Source organism: Pseudophryne corroboree, chromosome 4, assembly GCF_028390025.1.
Source record: "Pseudophryne corroboree isolate aPseCor3 chromosome 4, aPseCor3.hap2, whole genome shotgun sequence".
NCBI classification, from domain to species: Eukaryota; Metazoa; Chordata; class Amphibia; order Anura; family Myobatrachidae; genus Pseudophryne; species Pseudophryne corroboree.
In genome coordinates, this window is record NC_086447.1 from 208,487,502 (window position 1) to 208,512,422 (window position 24,921).

At 47.3% G+C, this 24,921-nt stretch overlaps 1 protein-coding gene across 10 annotated transcripts in view; it reads left to right on the forward strand.

Annotated features, from left to right (window-relative positions):
* Positions 1–24,921, forward strand: part of SAP130 (Sin3A associated protein 130) — a 206,214-nt gene that overhangs the window by 93,619 nt on the left and 87,674 nt on the right. For 9 of the 10 annotated variants that reach the window (XM_063915874.1, XM_063915879.1, XM_063915875.1 and 6 more), the window contains 3 exons: positions 1,890–2,037; positions 15,832–15,922; positions 16,275–16,379. In XM_063915874.1, the coding sequence (XP_063771944.1) occupies positions 1,890–2,037; positions 15,832–15,922; positions 16,275–16,379 (344 nt within the window). The remainder of the gene's footprint in view (positions 1–1,889; positions 2,038–15,831; positions 15,923–16,274; positions 16,380–24,921) is intronic. The other variant, XM_063915876.1, reaches the window with a different exon arrangement.

Here is a 24,921-nt window from a genome sequence, read left to right on the forward strand (position 1 = left end):
CTCTAAGACGGGACCTGCTTCAGCAGGGACCGTGTCTATTCCAAGACTTACCGCGGCTGCGTTTGACGGCATGGCGGTTGAACGCCGAATTCTAAGGGAAAAAGGCATTCCGGAAGAGGTCATTCCTACACTGGTAAAAGCCAGGAAGGAGGTGACTGCACAACATTATCACCGCATTTGGAGAAAATATGTTGCGTGGTGTGAGGCCAGGAAGGCCCCCACGGAGGAATTTCAACTGGGTCGATTCCTACATTTCCTGCAAACTGGATTGTCTATGGGCCTCAAATTGGGGTCCATTAAGGTTCAAATTTCGGCCCTGTCGATTTTCTTCCAGAAAGAATTGGCTTCAGTTCCTGAAGTCCAGACTTTTGTAAAAGGAGTACTACATATACAGCCCCCGGTTGTGCCCCCAGTGGCTCCGTGGGACCTTAATGTAGTTTTGGATTTTCTCAAATCCCATTGGTTTGAGCCACTCAAATCGGTGGATTTGAAATATCTTACGTGGAAAGTAACCATGCTACTGGCCCTGGCTTCAGCCAGGAGAGTATCAGAATTGGCGGCTTTATCGTATAAAAGCCCATATCTGATTTTCCATTCGGACAGGGCAGAACTGCGGACGCGTCCTCAGTTTCTGCCTAAGGTGGTGTCAGCGTTTCACCTGAACCAGCCTATTGTGGTGCCTGCGGCTACTAGCGATTTGGAGGATTCCAAGTTGCTGGACGTTGTCCGGGCATTGAAAATATATATTTCAAGGACGGCTGGAGTCAGAAAATCTGACTCGCTGTTTATACTGTATGCACCCAACAAGCTGGGTGCTCCTGCTTCTAAGCAGACGATTGCTCGTTGGATTTGTAGCACAATTCAACTTGCACATTCTGTGGCAGGCCTGCCACAGCCTAAATCTGTCAAGGCCCATTCCACAAGGAAGGTGGGCTCATCCTGGGCGGCTGCCCGAGGGGTCTCGGCATTACAACTCTGCCGAGCAGCTACGTGGTCGGGGGAGAACACGTTTGTAAAATTCTACAAATTTGATACCCTGGCTAAAGAGGACCTGGAGTTCTCTCATTCGGTGCTGCAGAGTCATCCACACTCTCCCGCCCGTTTGGGAGCTTTGGTATAATCCCCATGGTCCTGACGGAGTCCCAGCATCCACTAGGACGTTAGAGAAAATAAGATTTTACTTACCGATAAATCTATTTCTCGTAGTCCGTAGTGGATGCTGGGCGCCCATCCCAAGTGCGGATTGTCTGCAATACTTGTACATAGTTATTGTTACAAAAAAATCGGGTTGTTATTGTTGTGAGCCGTCTGTTCAGAGGCTCCTACGTTTGTCATACTGTTAACTGGGTTCAGATCACAAGTTGTACGGTGTGATTGGTGTGGCTGGTATGAGTCTTACCCGGGATTCAAAATCCTTCCTTATTGTGTACGCTCGTCCGGGCACAGTATCCTAACTGAGGCTTGGAGGAGGGTCATAGGGGGAGGAGCCAGTGCACACCACCTGATCCTAAAGCTTTATTTTTGTGCCCTGTCTCCTGCGGAGCCGCTAATCCCCATGGTCCTGACGGAGTCCCAGCATCCACTACGGACTACGAGAAATAGATTTATCGGTAAGTAAAATCTTATTTTTGTTATCATGTTCCTTCTCTCATATATGTCCTTTATCTTTCGGGCACTATTTTACCTATAACTGCCTGTGGGAGAGGGCATAGAGGGGAGGAGCCAGCACACCCAGTTGATGAAATTTAAAGTGCACTGGCTCCTTTGGACCCCGTCTATACCTCATCGTACTATTTTCCCCCAATATCCCTTATGGACTACGAGAAAAGGATTTACCGGTAGGTATTAAAATCCTATTTTTTGTAATTTTTTTATTTTTTTTCTATCAGACCAACATTGTCAATTCAACAGCACCCACCCCCTGCAACAATCAGTATTCAGAGACCGGCCCAGGCCCGTGACGCTGGGACACGTATTACATTGCCCACACATCCTGCTTTGGGAGCTCAGAAACAGCAACTGCATGCAATGGCACAGGTACTGTAATGTCAATGTTCTTTATTCAATCAGTAACATTGAGGGAAGGGAACAGGTACAGCAGGTCTTGGCCCTACTATCTTCTGGTTACATCCCTTAGACATGATACTAACAAATTAATTAAAAAGTCTCTTGAGAGCAAAGCATTTAATTGGGCTTTGTTTTGTAGCGTGTAGCTTTAATTGCATATATTAAGATACATTTTATACATTTTAATTAAGGGGGGTACACACGGGAGATTTCTCCCGGAGATCTATCACAGACCGCTCAGCATGCATCTACCCCATAGAAAGAATGTTTTCAAAGAAGAGGCCCCATGGCTGTACAGGGAAATGGAGGTGAGGTACTGTATGTATTGAGAGGCAGGTAAAGCATTTATTTTTATTTAATTGATTACTTTCAACAATTGGAAATGAGACAATCTGTTTTGCAGAAATTGAGAATAAAAAAATGTTAATAACCAATGATTCCTTACTAGGGTTAAAAAAGAAGCCAAGAAAATGAATAATTGCACTGTAGAGCTGCAAACTACAAATCAGTTTGATGCACATCAATAAATATCAGGTGGCCATACTCCCACCCCCCCCCCCACCCACCCCCCACCCTTTATAATTGGGTAGCACACGTCTCTCTAGTACATTTGTGAGGTGCACCAGAGAGTCTGAGGGATAATGCCATGGGTTTTTTTTTTCCTTTCCCTAAATCTAGTCCACAAGTAGTATGATATGGAATTGTCCTTATGTCCATCCACCCTTATGTTGGATATTAAAAAGCACTTCAGTGACAGGGACTGCCAATATTGTGTCTCAAGTGCTTTGTGTGTTTGGTACCTTCAAGTTTTTTGGAAGAACTACTTCTGATCATTAATGACATAACAGGGAGGAGTTGCCTAGATGGTTAACGTCCCTACCTGTGCTAAATTTGGCTTTGCAAATGGTACAGATGCCTTCACAAATGTTGTCAGGATTTGGGTAAAAATAATTCTGCACACAAGAGGTGGCTTTTTTGGTCTTATGCTCAGGCATGACAGTAGTCTTTTTATCACATGCAAGAACTGGTGCTACTGGTGGCTGACTTACTTTGACACAAACAACATCCTTATCGGTGTCCTATACACAATATCCCCCTCATCTTGTTGAACCTTCACTGTAGCATCCTCAGTTTCTATGTTACCGTGTTAACTTGGACATCACCATATTTGCAGAGGGTGCAGAAATGGTGGAAGGAGGTTTCTTTACAGTGCAGTGTCATAAATGGCAGACTCACACGTAGCTAACGTGGACACCCCCCAGACTCTCCTCAGGGATTTGTGGACACAGTTTGTTCTTCAGCCTTAGGGGGGTATGCAATCAGCTTTGGTAATCTCTGAGCTATTTATTTAGCGCCGCCCCCCTGCCAATTCATTTGAGGCCGTTTGCACCTGTTTTTTAGGGAAATTTTCCCCAATGCCCTTTCACTGTTTTTTTTTTTTTTTTTTAAAGTGACGAGGTATTGGTGAAAAATGCAGTGAAAGCGGACTGTTTTTGCCAGCGCAGGTGAGAAAACATGTGAATTTGTCAATCCACATGTTTTTTGCACCTGCTGAATTTTTCGCCCAGGCGAAAAATGTCCCTGCTATTGAATAGAGCGAATCTCCAAAGTCCAGTTTTCTTTTTCATCCACTAGGGATCACTGGAGTACTCTTGGGACATGGACGGCTTCCGCAGGAACAGGGCACTGAATATTTAAATTTAGAACTCGCCACCCCTCCATATCCCAGAGTACCTCAGTGTTTTTTCTGTGCTCACAGCACTAACAAGGCTTGTGTGGGGCTCTCACACTTTCTTTGAATATTTTTTATTTAAATTTTTCATTTTATTTTTATTTTTACAACTTCAGCACATCTCTTCCCAGTTTCTACTAAAAACATGGGTCCGGGATAGTGCCGCTGCACGGAGCAGCGCATGGCGTGTCGGTCCTCACAGAGAGCACCCTCACAGCCACACGCAGCCCACTGCCTGCTGCAAGAGCTGGACGGAGCTTACAGAAAGAAGCCCCGTCGCAGCCCTCCCTACAGGAGACAAGGTAGGCTGGGGTGGACGGGGCGGTCAGCGCACGCTGCCGCCCCGCTGTGTGGGGTCCGTGTTATAACCGCCGCCCGCATCCGCCGCTAATACAGGCCGCCCGCCCCAGCCGCTCCATCCGCGCTGTACGGACCTCAAAGTTTGCTCCAGCCGCTACGAGGGGGAGAACTGCCGCAGCACAGCCGCTCACACTAGCGCCGCTACAGCCCGCCGAACTCCGTTCACACGGCCGCTCTCCTCATAAGCGTCCCCCGCCTCCCTGCAATGACACCAAGGTCAGATACAGGGGTGTTAGGCTTCCCGGCAACCGCTCCCCACTGAGACACGGAGCACAGGGGAAGGGGGGGGAGAAGTCTGATCACAGGCAGCGCTGCTGCAAGGGAGAAGAATAGGCTGCATGACAGGCTGCCAGATTTCATATGCATAGGTTATATTAATAGACTATTAAGCTATATTTCTCTTACGTCCTAGAGCAGAGGTTCTCAAACTCGGTCTTTGGGGGCACACACAGTGCATGTTTTGCAGGTCACCTCACAGAATCGCAAGTGAAATAATTAGCTCCACCTGTGGACCTTTTAAAATGTGTCAGTGAGTAATTAATACACCTGTGCACCTGCTGGGTTACCTGCAAAACATGCACTGTGTGTGCCCCCGAGGACCGAGTTTGAGAACCTCTGTCCTAGAGGATGCTGGGGACTCCGTAAGGACCATGGGGATAGACGGGCTCTGCAGGAGACATGGGCACTTTAAGAAAGACTTTAGATCTGGTGTGCACTGGCTCCTCCCTCTATGCCCCTCCTCCAGACCTCAGTTTGATACTGTGCCCAGAGGAGATGGGTGCACTTCAGGGAGCTCTCCTGAGCTTCCTGACAGAAAGTATATTTGTTAGGTTTTTTATTTTCAGGGAGCCTGCTGGCAACAGACTCCCTGCATCGAGGGACTGAGGGGAGAGAAGCAGACCTACTTCTGTGAGTTTCAAGGCTCTGCTTCTTAGGCTACTGGACACCATTAGCTCCAGAGGGAGTCAAAACACAGGTCTCACCCTGGAGTTTGTCCTGGAGCCGCGCAGCCGCCGTCCTCACAGAGCCGGAAGATAGAAGCCGGGTGAGTATGAGAAGAAAAAGAAGACTTCAGAGGCGGCAGAAGACTTCATGATCTTCACTGAGGTAACGCACAGCAGTGCAGCTGTGCGCCATTGCTCCCACACACCTCACACACGGCAGCCACTGTAAGGGTGCAGGGCCCAGGGGGGGGGGGGTGCCCTGAGCAGCAATATAAACCTCATTTCTGGCAAAAGAGATATATATACAGCTAGGCACTGTATATATAAAGAGCCCCCGCCAGTTTTTATTATATTTAAGCGGGACAGAAGCCCGCCGCTGAGGGGGCGGGGCTTCTCCCTCAGCACTCACCAGCGCCATTTTCCCCATAGCACAGCTGAGAGGAAGCTCCCCGGTCTCTCCCCTGCTTATCCACGGTGAAAGGCGGTTTCAGAGAAGAGGGGGGCACATAATTGGCAGCAAATAATAGTATTACAGTGCTACTGGGTAAACACATTGTGTGTTTTTCCTGGGGTATTAGCGCTGGGTGTGTGCTGGCATACTCTCTCTCTGTCTCTCCAAAGGGCCTTGTGGGGGAACTGTCGTCAGATAAGAGGATTCCCTGAGTGTGTGGTGTGTCTGTACGTGTGTGTCGACATGTCTGAGGTAAAAGGCTCTTCTAAGGAGGAGATGGAGCAAATGTGTGTGTGTGGTGTCTCCGTCGACAACGCCGACACCTGACTGGATATGTGGAATTAAGTGCTGAAGTAAATTTATTGCACACAAGATTAGAGAACAGACAGGGAATCTACCCATGTCTGTCCCTATGTCGCAGGGACCTTCAGAGTCTCAAAACGCCCACTATCCAAAATAATAGACACTGATACCGACACGGAGTTTGACTCCAGTGTCGACTACGATGATGCAAAGTTACAGCCAAAACTGGCAGAAAAGTATTCAATATATGATTATTGTAATAAAAGATGTTTTGCATATCACTGATGACCCATCTGTCCCTGACACGAGGGTACACATGTTTAAGGGGAAGAAAGCTGAGATAACATTTCCCCCCTCTCATGAACCAAATGAATTGTGTGAAAAAGAGCAGGAATCTCCAGACAAGAAACTGCAGTTTCCCAAAAGAATTCTCATGGCATATCCTTTCCCTGCTAGGGCCAGGATACGATGGGAATCCTCCCCTAGGGTGGACAAGGCGTTGACACGTTTACCCAAAAGGTAGCGCTGACATACCAAGATACAGCTACCCTCAGGGATCCTGCAGATAGCATGCAGAAAAGTACTTTGATGTCCATTTACACACATTCTGGTACACTACTCAGACCGGCGATTGTGTCGGCAGGGGTTTATAGCGCTGTAGCAGCGTGGACAGATACCTTATCAGCGGAGATTGAAACCCTAGATAAGGATACCATGTTATTGACCCTAGGATATATAAAAGCTCGTGTCTTATATATAAGACATGCTCAAAGAGACATTGGTCTACTGGGTTCTAGAGTCAACGCTATGTCGATTTCTGCTAGACGTGGCCTGTGGAACATGCAATGGACAGGTGATGCCGACTAAAAGAGGCGCATGGAGGTTTTACCTTACAAGGGTGAGGAATTGTGTGGAGAAGGGCTCTCGGACCTGGTCTCCACAGCTATAGCTGGTAAATCTCATCTTTTGCCTTATATTCTCTCACAGCCTAAGAAAGCACGACATTATCAAATGCAGTCCTTTCGGTCGCAGAAAAACAAGAAAGTACGAGGAGCGTCCTTTCTTACCAGAGGTAAGGGCGCAGGGCACAGCTAGTTCCCAGGAACAGAAGTCCTCCCCGGCCTCTACTAAATCCACCGCATGACTCTGGGGCTCCGCTAAGGGAGTCCGCCCCAGTGGGAGCACGTCTTCGACTCTTCAGCCACATCTGAGTTCACTCACAGGTGGATTCCTGGGCAATAGAAATTGTTTCTCAGGGTTACAAGCTGGAATTCGAAGAGGTGCCTCCTTGCCGGTTTTCCTTATCGGCCCTACCGGCTTCTCCCCCAGAAAGGGAGATAATATTAAATACAATTCACACATTGCATCTCCAACAGGTGGTGCTCAAGGTTCCCCTCCTTTAACAAGGAAGGGGAATATTACTCAACCTTAGCTGTAGTCCCGACACCGGACGGTTCGGTCAGACCTATTTTAAAATTAAAATCTCTGAACCTATACTTGAAAAGGTTCAAATTCAAGGTGGAATCGCTCAGAGCGATCATCGCCAGCCTGGAAGGGGGGGATTTTATGGTGTATCTAGACATAAAGGCTGCATACCTTCATGTTCCCATTTTATCCACCTCATCAGGCGTACCTGAGAATTACGGTACAGTATTGTCATTACCAATTTCAGGGTAATTGGCGGAAATGATGGTGCTCCTACGCAAGCAAGGAGTCACCATTATCCCATACTTGGACGATCTCCTAATAAGGGCGAGATCAAAAGAGCAGTTGTTGAACAGCGTGTCACTTTCGCTGAAGGTGTCCCAGCAACTCGGCTGGATTCTTAATATCCCGAAGTCACAGTTGGTTCCTATGACTCGTCTGCCCTTCTTGGGTATGATTCTGAATACGGACCAGAAATGGGTTTATCTTCCGATAGAGAAGGCCCAGGAACTAATGACTCTGGTAAAAAACCTATTAAAGCCAAAACAGGTGTCAGTGCATCACTGCACTCGGGTCCTGGGAAAGATGGTGGCATCTTACGGGGCCATTCCCTTCGGAAGGTTCCATGCGAGGACTTTCCAATGGGATCTACGGAACAAGTGGTCCCGGATCACATCTACAGATGCATCAGTTAATCACCCTGTCCCCTAGGGCCAGGGTGTCTCTCCTATGGTGGCTGCAGAGTGCTCACCTTCTGCAGGGTCGCAGGTTCGCCATCCAGGACTGGATTCTGGTAGCCACGGACGCGAGCCTCAGAGGTGGGGGAGCAGTCACACAGGGAAGAAACTTCCAAGGTCTTTGGGTCAAGTCAAAAAACTTGTATTCAAATCAACATCCTGGAGCTGAGGGCCATATACAACGCCCTTCGGCAAGCGGAAACATTGCTTCGCGACCTACCGGTTCTGATCCAGTCAGACAACATCACCGCAGTGGCTCATGTAAACCGCCAAGGCGGCACAAAGAGCAGAGTGGAAATGGCAGAAGCCACCAGGATTCTCTGCTGGGCGGAAAATCATGTAAGCGCATTTTCAGCAGTTCATTCCGGGAGTGGACAACGGAGAAGCAGACTTCCTCAGCAAACACGACCTGCATCCAAGAGAGGACTTCTTTAGGAAGCCTTCGCACAGATTGCAAGTCAGTGGGAACTGCCACAGATAGACATGATGGCGTCCCGCCTCAACAAGAAGCTACAGAGGTTTTACACCAGGTCAAGAGACCCTCAGGCAGTAGCTGTAGATGCCCTAGTGACACCGTGGGTGTTCCAGACGGTCTATGTATTTCCCCCTCTTCCTCTCATACCCAAGGTGTTGAGAATGGTAGGAGGGAGAGGAATGAGAACAATCCTCATTGTTCCAGATTGGCCACGAAGGACCTGGTATCTGGATCTGCAGGAAATGCTCACAGAAGATCAGTGGCTTCTTCCTCTAAGACAGGACTGGTTGCAACAGGGGCCATGTCTATTCCAATACTTACCGCGGCTGCGTTGGACGGCATGGCGGTTGAACGCTGGATCCTAGCGGATAAGGGTATTCCGGATGAGGTCATTCCTACGCTAATAAAGGGTAGGAAGGACATCTAAACATTATCACCGTATATGGCGAAAATATGTTTCTTGGTGTGAGGCCAGGAATGCTCCTACGGAAAAATTCCATCTGGGCCGTTTCCTTCACTTCCTGCAAACTGGAGTGAATTTGGGCCTAAAATTAGGATCTATGAAGGTTCAGATTTCAGCCTTATCCATTTTCTTTCAAAAGGAATTGGCCTCTCTCCCTGAAGTACAAACTTTTGTGAAGGGAGTACTGCATATTCAGCCTCCTTTTGTACCTTCGGTGACGCCTTGGGACCTTAACGTTGTGTTAAGTTTCATTAAGTCACACTGGTTTGAACCACTTAAAACGGTGGAGTTGAAAAATCTCACTTGGAAGGTGGTCATGTTATTAGCCTTGGCTTCGGCTAGGCTAGTGTCGGAATTAGCGGCTTTATCACATAAAAGCCCCTATCTGGTTTTCCATATGGATAGAGCGGAATTGCGGACCTGTCCTCAATTCCTGCCAAAAGTGGTTTCATCCTTTCATATGAACTATTGTGGTGCCTGTGGCTACGCGTGACTTGGAGGATCCCGAGTCCCTTGATGTGGTCAGGGCTTTGAAAATTTACGTGGCCAGATCGGCTACAGTCAGAAAAACAGAAGCACTGTTTGTCATGTATGCAACCAACAAGATTGGTGCCCCTGCTTCAAAGTAGACTATTGCTCGCTGGATCTGTAACACGATTCAGCAGGCGCATTCTACGGCGGGATTGCCGTTACCTAAATCGGTCAAGGCCCATTCCACTAGGAAGGTGGGCTCTTCTTGGGCGGCTGCCAGAGGGGTCTCGGCGCTACAGCTATGCCGAGCTACTACTTGGTCGGGTTCAAACTCCTTTGCAAAGTTCTATAAGTTTGATACCCTGGCTGAGGAGGACCTCCTGTTTGCTCAATCGGTGCTGCAGAGTCATCCGCACTCTCCCGCCCGTTTGGGAGCTTTGGTATAATCCCCATGGTCCTTACGGAGTCCCCAGCATCCTCTAGGACGTAAGAGAAAATAAGATTTTAAACCTACCGGTAAATCTTTTTCTCGTAGTCCGTAGAGGATGCTGGGCGCCCGTCCCAAGTGCGGACTACTTCTGCAAGACTTGTATATATTTTTGCTTAAATAAGGGTTATGTTATAGTCTCATCGGTCTTGGACTGATGATATGTCGTTTTCATACTGTTAACTGGATAGTATATCACAAGTTATACGGTGTGAATGGTGTGGGCTGGTATGAATCTTGCCCTTGGATTAACAAAAATCCTTTCCTCGTACTGTCAGTCTCCTCTGGGCACAGTTTCTCTAACTGAGGTCTGGAGGAGGGGCATAGAGGGAGGAGCCAGTGCACACCAGATCTAAAGTTTTTCTTAAAGTGCCCATGTCTCCTGCGGAGCCCGTCTATCCCCATGGTCCTTACGGAGTCCCCAGCATCCTCTACGGACTACGAGAAAAAGATTTACCGGTAGGTTTAAAATCTTATTTAAACTGCAGTCAGGTACAGGTTATAAAGGCATGTATTGTACCCTGTACTGTTGTTCTAACTGTAAGCATGGCATGGGGGCCATTTTAACCATGCTTCCTGTTTCTTCCTGTTTGTGATTCCAGAACGTTCCTGTCCTACATCTCTACTCCACCGGAGGCGCAGGGGTGTTAGTGGGAATTTTGGTTCAGGTTTCATATAGGCTGGCCACGTGAACTGCACTTCGGCTATATATATATATATATATATATATATATATATATATATATATATATATAGCCGATCTCTCTATCACACCTTAAGTAACAATTTTACTGAGTCGTGCAAGTGTCTGTCTTTGTGTATTGTATTGTCTGTCTGCATAATGAGTAAGGCACCAGCAAAGACTAAAAAGAAGTTTCACTGCAATGTCTGTACATGAATCTACCACATGTACAGTATGTTTTGTAGGTTTCTACTCCGGAAGCCGGTTTCATTCCCGGATACTCCATGGTCTATGTTAAGCAAATGTAATAGCCGATCGACACGAGCGGCAAGATCGGAGTCTCGGGTGAGACCGCCAGAACTAACGGAGGCGTCTCAGCCTTTGCAAAGGTCCAAGTTCACTTTGAGTACAAGGGATAAATTTAATTTGTCTTATAATTTACCGGTTTCTGCTATGTTGCAGTCTGAAGATTCTATGCCAGACCTCACTGCGTTAAATAAGGGTGAGGAGGGCAAATTAGACCAGCAGTCAGATAGTGCAGCTTTTGACAGCACGAGCATTGATAATCTCATCAGGCCAGTGCGTCAGTCTCTGAAGTTTACAGAGACTAGGGAGCCTCTGACATATAATAAAGTTGTATTTACTAAACGACAGAGATCTCCAATGGGGTTCCTATTTAGGAATATCTTAATAAGATGTTAGGAGAAACACACAAAAGAATCCAAATAACCGGTTCTATACCTCACAGATTTAAGTCTAAACCCGTTTCCACAGTCAGTGACATCTACATTGGAGAATCCGCCATTGGTGGATTCGTCTGTGTCAAAACGTATAAAGACCCTTCAGACGTAAGATAGAAGGGCATTTGGGTTACTAAGGCGCTAATTGTATGGATGACAGAACTCAAGTCTGCTCTACATGACGATCACGTTATACTTATCGCTATTAAAATCTGAGAAGCTGCTGAGTATCTATGTACATCTTCTCCTGCCGGCTGTCAGCTCACTTCTCGCCTTTCATCGTTGCTAATTACAGCACGACAAGCACTCTGGCTGCGTTCTTGGCAAGTGGAGTCAGAGGTCAAAAAAATACGGTGGCCAGAAGTTGTTTGTCCTAAATTGGACAAATGAATATCTCAGGCTACGAGGGGGGGGGGGGGGGAGGAGGAGGAGGAGGAGGAGGAGGAGGAGTCTTGTTTCCTGCCATTGCCTCCACCGGTACCGAGACGGAAATACTCTGGGCCGGCGTTCAAATCCTTTAGACTTCAGCCCTTTCAAGGCCGTGGTAGAGGAACAGCCACGCCTAGTTCACAAGGTCGAGGACGTGGTTTCCAACAAACCAACACCAGTCGTCAGGGCGCTAAGGTCACCGACAAGCCAGTGGCATGACTGTCTCCCAGGCCATCTCGGATTTCCAATTGTGGGAACATGCCTTCAGACGTTCCATTTGCCGGGGTTCCAGACATCCACTGAAGGATGGATCCGCAATTTAGTGTTAAAAGAAAGTACAGATTATTCGTCATCTGGTACAATTAGCTGTCTCCCGCGACTGCGCTTTTTCAAGACAGGACTGCCTCTGTCGGACGTCAAGAGGGCGGTTCGGCAAATTGCCATTCAGTCTCTGCTGGATTCAGCAGTTTTAATTCCAGGCCTTGTACACCAACAAGGTCAGGGTTATTATTCCAGTCTGTCTGTGGTACGGAAGCCGGATGGCTCCGTCAGGCCAGTATTTAACTTAAAGGGTCTCAATCAGTAAGTCACTTACTACAGATTAAAGATGGAATCTCTGCGGTCAGTAATTGCAGATTTAGAGCCACAGGAATTCATGATTGCGCTAGATCTCAAGGATGCGTACTTACACATTCCGATTTGCCCACCTCATCAGAGGTTCTTCTGCTTTGCGATACGTCAGAACCATTACCAGTTTCACGCTCTACCGTTTGGCTTCTCGTCAGTGCCTCGGGTATTCACCAAAGTGATGTCTGTGATGATAGCTCATCTCAGATCCTTAGGAGTGATAATAGTTCCGTACTTGGACGATCTGCTCATCAAAGCTCCGTCTCAACAGATGCTCCTCCAACATGCGTCGCTAACGTACAATGTACTAGTTCAGCACGGTTGGATTGTCAACTTTAAGAAATCACATCTAATTCCGTCTCAACTACTTCAATTCCTAGGTATGTTTCTCGAGACGGTAAATCAAAGAATTTACCTACCAGAACAGAAAGTACAGATTATTCGTCATCTGGTACAATTAGTGCTCAAGCCACGCACAGTCTCGGTACATTTGTGCATTCGCCTCTTAGGCACAATGCTGGCGGCTTTCGAAGCGCTTCAGTTCGGAAGATTTCACTCACGTCCTTTTCAACTGGATGTGCTCGCACAGTGGTCGGGCTCGCATCTGCAGATTCACCACAGGGTGAGGTTGTCGCCATGGACCAGAGTATCTCTACTCCGGTGGCTCAAAGTACACAATCTAACCGCAGGGAAACGGTTTGGCGCCTGGAATTGGATAATTCTAACGACGGACGCGAGTCTCAGAGGTTGGGGAGCTGTGGTTCAAAATTGTCAGCTCCAGGGTCTCTGGGCGGATCACGAAAGATTGCTGTCTCTAAATGTCCTGGAACTCCAGGTAATTGACAATGCGCTACGACAAGTAGTGCACATGCTCCGGTCTCAGACTGTCCAGGTGCAGTCAGACAACGCGACGGCGGTTGCGTACATTAACAAACAAGGAGGAACGAGAAGCCGCATGGCCATGCGGGAAGTAGCTCGAATCCTCATTTGGGCCGAGCATCACCAAGTGATAATGTCGGCTGTGTTCATTCCGGGAGTGGACAACTGGGAGGCGGATTATCTCAGCCGTCGGGATTTTCATCCAGGAAAATGGGCATTAAATCCAGAAGTGTTGCACATGTTGGTCCAAAGGTGGGGTTGCCCTCAAGTGGACCTGATGGCATCTCGCCACAATCACCAAACGCCCCAGTATGTGTCCAGAATGAGAGATCCAAAGGCAGTGGCGGTGGATGCTCTCACAATCGCGTGGCCGTACAGCCTCGTGTATCTGTTTCCACCGTTTCCGCTGCTCCCTCTGTTGCTAAAACGGATCAAAAGAGAGTCCGCCACAGTCATACTAGTGGCGCCTCATTGGCCTCGGAGAGCTTGGTTCTCGGATCTCCGCGGATTACTCGCAGACGATCCTTGGCCGCTCCCACTACGTCTGGACCTGTTACAACAGGGTCCGTTCCTTTTACCCCGATTTAGCGCGGCTGCGTTTGATGGGGTGGCTGTTGAGACCGCCCTCTTAAGAAGAGAGGACATTCCAGAATCGGTTATACCAACCATGTTACGTGCTAGGAAGCCAGTTACGGCAGCTCATTATTACAGAATTTGGCGTGCCTATATAGGTTGGTGTGAAGCTCGGAAGTTTCCGACATCTTTCAAGTTATCCCGTCTTTTTGTTATTTCTACAGACGGGGTTAGATGGAGGACTGCGTTTATCTACACTAAAGGTGCAGGTATCTGCTTTGTCAATTTACTTTCAAAGACGATTGGCTCTATTGCCGTCGGTACACACTTTTCTGCAAGGTGTCCTCAGAGTACAGCCTCCATTCATTCCACCTACAGCGCAATGGGACTTGAATCTGGTTTTAGATTTCTTAGTCTTCATATTTTGAACCTTACAACAAGTGGATGTTAAGTTTCTCACTTGGAAAACACTTTTTCTCCTAGCCTTAGCTTTGGCAAGGCGTGTTTCAGATTTGGGTGCCTTGTCATGCAAGCCACCGTATTTGGTGTTTCATGATGACAGAGCGGAACTTCGGACGAATCCCGCTTTCTTACCAAAGGTAGTGTCATCTTTTCACATCAATCAACCAATAGTAGTTCCTGTGTTAACAGGACATTCTGGAATTCTGGATGTGGTACGCGCATTACGCGTTTATGTATCCCGAACGTCCACAGTTCGTAAAACGGATACGTTGTTTGTTCTCTATGATGCTGCCAAGATAGGTTGGCCAGCTTCTAAGCAGACATTTTCCAGATGGATAAAACTGACTATACGTCAGGCTTACCTTCATGCTAGGTTACAACCACCTACATCAGTAACCGCTCATTCCACACGTTCTGTGGGAGCTTCATGGGCATCTAGTCGCGGAGCTTTTACAACGCAGCTTTGCCGTGCGGCTACATGGTCATCAGTGCACACGTTTGTGCGCTCTTACAAGTTTGATACGTTTACGGCATCAGCATCTAGCTTTGGCCGCATAGTGTTACAGGTGCCAAACAGCTCTCCCCGCCCACAAGGGAATCTTTGGTACGTCCCAAGAGTACTCCAGTGACCCCTAGTGGATGAAAAAGAAAACAGGATTTTGGTACTTACCAGGTAAATCCTTTTCTTTGAATACATAGGGGGCACTGGACGCCCACCCAGAGCAGTTTTACCTGGTTTGTGGTAAGCTCAGGGGATCTTATGGTAACACACTTTCACCGACTGGTTCAAATTATCAAGTTCTATCGGTTACGGTGTCAACTGTTTAGTTGTCCGTAACGTTATGTGTCAACTTTATTGTTGTCTGTTATGTTATATGTAATTCTCCATTGTCAACCTCTCTATAGCTCCTGTTCGGCTCAGTAAAAAACACTGAGGTACTCTGGGATATGGAGGGGTGGAGAGTTCTAAATTTAAATATTCAGTGCCCTGTTCCTGCGGAAGCCGTCCATATCCCAAGAGTACTCCAGTGCCCCCTATGGATTCAAAGAAAAGGATTTACCTGGTAAGTACCAAAATCCTATTTTTTTTCCACCTAGATGGGGAAAAAACTGACCTAATTGCATTCCCCTTCCTTAGCCTTAGGCTGACTGGTATCCAATTAGCTGGTATCCAATAAGCTCTGATTTTAATATGGTGTTTAATGATCAACTTGGAAGTTATTTTCACGGTTTCTAAGAAACCTTTATGAAAGTGAAGTTGAAAGAAAAGAAGTGACGTCTATTCTTGCACTTTATTTCCTGGATAACAAAATGATAGCTATCATTGTATTCTGTTTTAAGTGAAAACCATTTTAGGCTGCTATTTCAGTACAAGGCAAACAATAGCTTTCTCAGACTGTATGTTAACAACCTGCAGCTTAATATACTTGTTTTCTGCTTTAGCTCATTTATTGTTGATGTAAAAATGCTGTCATTTATCCATTGTAATTCAAATATAGCTTATTCACTATCTGTTTTTGGCAGAAGACTCTTTTCGGCACTGGCACCCCAGTGGCCGCAGCGACTGTGGCTCCTATTTTGGCAACGAACAGTCTGCCCTGTGTGACAACTTCAGGTATGAGTACACTGCTGTGAATAGTGGTCTAGGTGCATGGATCTAGATGTACACTAAAACTCTGACTTTATCCTATTGGCTTTGCAATTCACTGTACTTCCAGTCTTACAGCTGTAGTGTAAGAGCCATAATGCAGAAAGTACAGGAGTGACGTCCCTTATCCCCACTACATGTCTGTCATAACTAATGGAAAATTACCATTGCTTACCTGATTATTTAAGTGTAAGTTGTAAAATATAAGTTTATGTATATCCATGAGACTATGTCAAAGGAAAACTTGCAGGCAACTCTAGAATGTGATGCATGTATTATGGTGGAATCTAACTTTGGTGTTGATGAATTGTGAATACAGGTGCTGCTCCCCACACACAAGTTCCTACAAGCACCATTGTTACCATGACAATGCCAACTCACTCTTCCCATCCCACTGCAGTGACTGCATCAAGCATTCCTGTGGGTAAGTCCGTTTGTTCCTTGATGCAGAAAAGTTTTGAAATTTATTTTTTATTTTTTTTTCTTGTGAATAGTATTAGCTCTAGACCAGGCATGTCCAACCTGCGGCCCTCCAGCTGTTGAGAAACTACACATCCCAGCATGCCCTGACACAGCTTTAGCATTCTCTGACAGCAAAAGAGTGTCAGGGCATGCTGGGATATGTAGTTTCACAACAGCTGGAGGGCCGCAGGTTGGACATGCCTGCTCTAGACCAACGGGTTAGTATTTGCTTGTTACTTCTGTTGCTAGTAGCAGAATATAGTGGCATGGGAGTTGGTGTAGTAAGTTTGATGCAGAGATTCAAGGAAATAAAAGTGTAAGACTGAGCAGAGCACTAGATTTGCCGACATGACTTCACCTAGCGTATCATTGTGATTCAAATTTTTCCCTCTTATTTTCTGTAGCCGTTACCTGTGATGCCCAGGTGTACATTTATTTTCTACATTAATTCATCAGATGTAAATAAGTAGAGCTTCCAGAGCAGATGTTGTTCTAGGTGGTACTTATGTTGAAATGTCTAAAATCGGTGCTCCTTGTTTGCATGAAGGGTGAGGAGAGGTACGATATTTCTCTTTCATCCACTAGGGGACACTGGAGCGTTCCTTAGACAGTAGGGGTGTGAAGCTTGCAACCGGAGGTGTGGCACAATCTAAAATTAGCATTGTCTGCACAGCCGGTTCCTCCCCCTTCACATCCCTCCTCCCTCAGTTTGGAAAATTGTGCCTAGGAGGTACAAGCACAGAAGGGAGCTCCTGCTCCATGAAGATTTATTTATTTATTTCTCTATCGTCCTAGTGGATGCTGGGGTTCCTGAAAGGACCATGGGGAATAGCGGCTCCGCAGGAGACAGGGCACAAAAAGTAAAGCTTTAGGATCAGGTGGTGTGCACTGGCTCCTCCCCCTATGACCCTCCTCCAAGCCAGTTAGATTTTGTGCCCGGCCGAGAAGGGTGCAATTCTAGGTGGCTCTCCTAAAGAGCTGCTTAGAGAAAGTTTAGCTTAGGTTTTTTACTTTACAGTGAGTCCTGCTGGCAACAGGATCACTGCAACGAGGGACTTATTGCCGCCGGCCCCCTTGCAGATGCTGAAGTAAGAAGAGGTCCAGAATCGGCGGCAGAAGACTCCTCAGTCTTCTAAAGGTAGCGCACAGCACTGCAGCTGTGCGCCATTTTCCTCTCAGCACACTTCACACGGCAGTCACTGAGGGTGCAGGGCGCTGGGAGGGGGGCGCCCTGGGAGGCAAATGAATACCTATTTTGGCTAAAAATACCTCACATATAGCCTCCGGAGGCTATATGGAGATTTTTAACCCCTGCCAGAATCCGTTAAGAGCGGGAGACGAGGCCGCCGAAAAAGGGGCGGGGCCTATCTCCTCAGCACACAGCGCCATTTTCCCTCACAGAAAGGCTGGAGGGAAGGCTCCCAGGCTCTCCCCTGCACTGCACTACAGAAACAGGGTTAAAACAGAGAGGGGGGGCACTAATTTGGCGATATGCTTATATATATATATATTAAGATGCTATAAGGGAAAACACTTATATAAGGTTGTCCCTATATAATTATAGCGTTTTTGGTGTGTGCTGGCAAACTCTCCCTCTGTCTCTCCAAAGGGCTAGTGGGTCCTGTCCTCTATCAGAGCATTCCCTGTGTGTGTGCTGTGTGTCGGTACGTGTGTGTCGACAGGTAGGAGGACGATGTTGGTGAGGAGGCGGAGCAATTGCCTGTAATGGTGATGTCACTCTCTAGGGAGTCGACACCGGAATGGATGGCTTATTTAGGAAATTACGTGATAATGTCAACACGCTGCAAGGTCGGTTGACGACATGAGACGGCCGACAAACAATTAGTACGGTCCAGACGTCTCAAAAACACCGTCAAGGGTTTTAAAACGCCCGTTTACTTTAGTCGGTCGACACAGACACAGACAGGGACACTGAATCCAGTGTCGACGGTGAATAAACAAACGTATTCCTTATTAGGGCCACACGTTAAAGGCAATGAAGGAGGTGTTACGTATTTCTGATACTACAAGTACCACAAAAGAGGGTATTATGTGGGATGTGAAAAAACTACCATAGTTTTTCCTGAATCAGATAAATTAAATGAAGTGTGTGATGATGCGTGGGTTCCCCCCGATAGAAAATATGGGCGGTATACCCTTTCCCGCCAGAAGTTAGGGCGCGTTGGGGAAACACCCTTTAAGGTGGATAAGGCGCTCACACGCTTATCAAAACAAGTGGCGGTACCGTCTATAGATAGGGCCGTCCTCAAGGACCAGCTGACAAGGCTGGAAAATATAATAAAAAGTATATACACACATACTGGTGTTATACTGCGGCCAGCGATCGCCTCAGCCTGGATGTGCAGAGCTAGGGTGGCTTGGTCGGATTCCCTGACTAAAAATATTGATACCCTTGACAGGGACAGTATTTTATTGACTATAGAGCATTTCTATATATGCGAGATGCACAGAGGGATATTTGCACTCTGGCATCATGAATAAACGCGATGTCCATAACTGCCAGAAGATGTTATGGACACGACAGTGGTCAGGTGATGCAGATTCCAAACGGCACAGTATGGCCGTATACAGGAAGAGGACTTGTTTGGGGTCGGTCCATCGGACCTGGTGGTCACGGCAACTGCTGGAAAATCCACCGTTTTTTACCCTAAGTCACATCTCTGCAGAAAAAGACACCGTCTTTTCAGCCTCAGTCCTCTCGTCCCTATAAGATCATATCTGCCCAGGGATAGAGGAAAGGGAAGAAGACTGCAGCAGGCAGCCCATTCCCAGGAACAGAAGCGTTCCGCCGCGTCTGACAAGTTCTCAGCATGGCGCTGAGACCGTACAGGACCCCTGGATCCTACAAGTAGTATCCCGGGGGTACAGATGGGAATGTCGAGACGTTTCCCCTTCGCAGGCTCCTGAAGTCTGCTTTACCAAGTCTCCCTCCGACAAGGAGGTAGTATGGGAAAAAAATTCACAAGCTGTACTCCCAGCAGGTGATAATTAAACTACCCCTCCTACTACAGAAAAGGGGTATTATTCCACACTATATTGTGGTACTGAAGCCAGAAGGCTAGGTGAGACTTATTCTAAAAATTTGTTTTTGAACACTTACAAAGGTTCAAATTAAGATGAAGTCACTCAGAGCAGTGATAACGAACCAGGAATAAGGGGACTATATAGTGTCCCGGGACATCAGGGATGCTTACCTCTATGTCCCAAATTTGCCCTTCTCACTAAGGGTACCTCAGGTTCGTGGTGCAGAACTGTCACTATCAGTTTCAGACGCTGCCGTTTGGATTGTCCACGGCACCCTGGGGTCTTTACCATGGTAATGGCCGAATTGATGATTCTTCTTCGAAGAAAAGGCGTCTTAATTATCCCTTACTTGGACGATCTCCTGATAGGGGCATAGTCCAGGGAACAGTTGGAGGTCGGAGTAGCACTATCTCGGATACTGCTACAATCAGCACGGGTGAATTCCAAAATCGCAGCTGATCCCGACGACACGTCTGCTGTGCCTAGGGATGATTCTGGACACAGTCCAGAAAAAGGTGTTTCTCCCGGAAGAGAAAGCCAGGGAGTTATCCGAGCAAGTCAGGAACCTCCTAAAAACAGTGCATCATTGCACAAGGGTCCTGGTAAAAATGGTGGCTTCCTACGAAGCAATTCCATTCGGCAGATTTCACGTAAGAACTTTTCAGTGGGATCTGCTGGACAAATGGTCCGGATCGCATCTTCAGATGCATCAGCGGATAACCCAATATCCAAGGACAAGGGTGTCTCTCCTGTGGTGGTTATAGAGTGCTCATCTTCTAGAGGGCAGCAGATTCGGCATTCAGGATTGGATGCTGGTAACCACGGAGCCCAGCCTGAGAGGCTGGGGAGCAGTCACACAAGGAAAAAAATTTCCAGGGAGTGTGATCAAGTATGGAGACTTTTCTCCACATAAATATACTGGAGCTAAGGGTAAATTTATAATGCTCTAAGCTTGGCAAGACCTCTGCTTCAAGGTCAGCCGGTATTGATCCAGTGGGAAAAACATCACGGCAGTCGCCCACGTAAACAGACAGGGCGACACAAGAAGCAGGAGGGCAATGGCAGAAACTGCAAGGACTTTTCGCTGGGCGGAAAATCATGTGATTACACTGTCAGCAGTTTTTCATCCCGGGAATGGAAACTGGGAAGCAGACTTCCTCAGCACGACCTCCACCCGGGAGAGTGGAAACTTCATTGAGAAGTTTTTTCCACATGATTGTAAACCGTTGGGAAATACCAAAGGTGGACATGATGGCGTCCCGTCTGAACAAAAAACGGGACAGGTATTGCGCCAGGTCAAGAGACCCTCAGGCAATAGATGTGGACGTTCTGGTAACACCGTGGGTGTACCAGTCGGTGTATGTGTTCCCTCCTCTGCTTCTCATACCTAAGGTGCTGAGAATTATAAGACGTAGAGGAGTAAGAACTATACTCATGGCTCCGGATTGGCCAAGAAGGACTTGGTACCCGGAACTTCAAGAGATGCTTACAGAGGTCTTATGGCCTCTGCCGCTAAGAAGGGACTTGCTTCAGCAAGTACCATGTCTGTTCCAAGACTTACCGCAGCTGCGTTTGTCGGCATGGCGATGGAAAGCCGGATCCTAAGGGAAAAAAGGCATTCCGGAAGAGGTCATTCCTACCCTGGTCAAAGCCAGAAAGGAGGTGACCGCACAACATTATCACCACGTGTGGCGAAAATATGTTGCGTGGTGTGAGGCCAGGAAGGCCCCACAAAGAAATTTCAACTCGGTTGTTTCCTGCATTTCCTGCAAACAGGAGTGTCTATGGGCCTCAAATTGGGGTCCATTAAGGTTCAAATTCGGCCCTGTAAATTTTCTTCCAGAAAGAATTGGCTTCAGTTCCTGAAGTCCAGAAGTTTGTCAAGGGAGTATTGCATATACAAACCCCTTTTTTTGTGCCTCCAGTGGCACTGTGGGATCTCAACGTAGTTCTGGGATTCCTCAAATCACATTGGTTTAAAACCAGTCAAATATGTGGATTTGAAGCATCTCACATAAAAAGTGACCATGCTCTTGGCCCTGGCCTGGACCAGGCGAGTGTCAAATTGGTGGTTTTTTCTCAAAAAAGCCCATATCTGTTTGTCCATTCGGACAGGGCAGAGCTGCGGACTCGTCCCCAGTTCTCTCCCTAAGGTGGTGTCAGTGTTTCACCTGAACCAGCTTATTGTGGTGCCTTGCACCTACTAGGGACTTGGAGGACTCCAAGTTGCTAGGAGTTGTCAGGGCCCTGAAAATATGTTCCAGGACAGCTGGAGTCAGAAAATCTGACTCGCTGTTTATACTGTATGCACCCAACAAGTTGGGTGCGCCTGCTTCTAAGCAGGCGATTGCTCGTTGGATTTGTAACACAATTCAACTTGCACATTCTGAGGCAGGCCTGCCACAGTCTAAATCGGTTAAGGCCCATTCCACAAGGAAGGTGGGCTCATCTTGGGCGGCTGCCCGAGAGGTCTCGGCATTACAACTCTGCCGAGCAGCTACGTGGTCAGGGGAGAACACGTTTGTAAAATTCTACAAATTTGATATCCTGGCAAAAGAGGACCTGGAGTTCTCTCATTCGGTGCTGCAGAGTCATCCGCACTCTCCCGCCCGTTTGGGAGCTTTGGTATAATCCCCATGGTCCTTTCAGGAACCCCAGCATCCACTAGGACGATAGAGAAAATAAGAATTTACTTACCGATAATTCTATTTCTCGGAGTCCGTAGTGGATGCTGGGCGCCCATCCCAAGTGCGGATTATCTGCAATACTTGTACATAGTTACAAAAATCGGGTTATTATTGTTGTGAGCCATCTTTTCAGAGGCTCCGCTGTTATCATACTGTTAACTGGGTTTAGATCACAAGTTGTACGGTGTGATTGGTGTGGCTGGTATGAGTCTTACCCGGGATTCATAATTCCTCCCTTATTGTGTACGCTCGTCCGGGCACAGTACCTAACTGGCTTGGAGGAGGGTCATAGGGGGAGGAGCCAGTGCACACCACCTGATCCTAAAGCTTTACTTTTTGTGCCCTGTCTCCTGCGGAGCCGCTATTCCCCATGGTCCTTTCAGGAACCCCAGCATCCACTACGGACTCCGAGAAATAGAATTATCGGTAAGTAAATTCTTATTTTTTATATATTTTTTCTCTTTTATACTTGCCCAATCCCTCCTAACTAAAAGGAGGGTGCAGGTTTTCAACGAAAAGATGGTAAATGCCCGATCCCACCTAAATGAAAGGGGGTGCAGGCTTTACCAGGCGAAAAAGGCTGCATCCCCCTAATAAAAGGGGGACAAAGTTCAGGATTGGAGACAATGACTCCAGCTGAAGGGGTCTGCATCTCTATAAAGGCACCAACTGTGAGTACTGGTTGTTTTAAAATGGCCCCGCAGGAGTTGAAGTAGCATTAGGGTTTTTTTTTCTTGATTATTTCTTTATTTAATTTCCCTATGGGGCTTTATTAGACTTTGCTAGCAAGTGGGATCATCATAGTGTAGAGGACTGATCCCTGTAATGTGGATAGACATGTTAAAATTTAAAAAATAATGATTAGCTCCCCACAGCGGCGTCCAGGCAGTGGTCAGTGTGAGGCGGGCCGGGATCCCTTCAGCAGCGCAGCCTTCCCTGTCAGTCCAGAGGCAGTCAGAGAGAGGCGCCGCTACGGGACCCGATGAGAGCGTCCCGGCGCGCGCTGGCCAGCGGGAGATCGTATACCGCTCGCCTGAGCAGATACCCTCAGCCGCCGGAGGCGGGGAGCGAGAGAGAGACGCTGCAGTGAGAAGCGGCTGAGGTGATTCCCTCAGCCGCAGGGACGGGGCTCTATAGCGCAGAGACAGGGCGGCCACTACGGCAAGTAAGGCTCCTTTCAGCATTAAGGTAAATCAAGAGTGTAGAGAAGGGGGCTCACCGGAGGTAGTTCCCCCTCATAAATGAAGTGTCCGGAATTTTTAATTGGCGGCCATCTTAAAATTCATATGCAGGCGCCAGAAAAACTGAGGAGCAGGAGTGAACCTCTCCCCTGTTATAGATTACTAGTAAGACAACGCCCTCTGCTGGTGAAATGTCATAATGCGGATCTCCTGAAATATAATATGATTATGATTTATTTTCAAAGGTACTCTATTACAAAGAGCCTACAGAAAATACTAAAAAGCAAGTGAAGCCAACTCTAACACCGTAGCTGACTTACAGTTGGGTGCGTGGCGGTTACAAAATCTTTTGTTTCCGTCATGTATCACAGTCTTTCTCTGCCTAGTTTATAGGGTGAAAGCGCTGCGACAGTCTGGTAAGGGGTTTTAGTCAACATGTCTAAAACACCAACCAAGACCTCCAAAACCCATTATGTTTGCATGTAACGAAAAGAGCACGCGAATGGCAGCTCCAGGGTGTGCGATTCCTGCTTCGACAAGGACGCTTCACCTGGGAGCAGTGCTCCGACTAGGTCAGGGAAGGATAACCCTGCAGATAGAATCTCCAATGAGATGGCGGAATCCCGCACGCAACAATTAGGGCTGTGGGATTCTCAAAAACGATGGAAGAATTTCTTATCAGGTTAATGCTTCCCGCACAAGCAGTAACAAAGGTGTGCAAGGCGGTTAAATCTCATTGATACGAAGGAAAGTGAGTTAATTGAATTTAACCTAGACGCCGATTTTCCAGATGAGGACACGGCAATCTCAGGTCTTGATTCTTTATTCGAAACGGTAACGGAGATTCTACATTGTAAGGTAGAATAAGTAAAGGAGCCAGAAGATTCGAATGGTTTGAATCCCAAAAACCGCGTTCAGCAGCGTTTCCCATTCCTAAATCCCTCCAATCTCAAATGGAGGAGGCTTGGAAGCAACCTGACAAACTCTTTAAATTTTCCCAACAGAGTTTCCAGTAACTTATCCCCTACCTAAGGGTGTAATGGATAAGTGGGAGACTCTGCCGGTAGTGGATGTTTTCCTAGGAAGGTTGCCGAAAAGGACAATCTTACCATTACCTAATGTAACGACTTTAAGAGGTTGACACAGCTTTAAAGTCAATTTTTGTAGCAGGTGCAGCACGGAGACCTACAGTTGTCTGCGCTTGGGTTAACAAGACCATGGGAGCATGGTCTGGACGTATAGTACAGGCTATTGAGGGGGAAAATGGCTTGGAAGAAATTACCCAACTGGCAGAGCATATTCAAGATATTCGCAGGATAGCATCGCGCATCTCTGCATCAGCCATATCGGCTAGACGGACAGAGAATGGCGTGGAGACTGACACCAAGGGGGCGGTAGAATCCTTTCCCTTGGAGGGCGAGATGCTTTTCGGTCCAGAGTTGGACAAGTGGACTTCGCAAGCTACAGCAGGGATGTCCACTTTTCTGCCTACTCCTTATACAAGGGCCACTCCACAAGTTAGGAGAGGTTATTTGGGACCAGCGTGTAATTCCTTTAGATCGCTGTCCTTGCGAGCCCGAGGAAGAAGTTT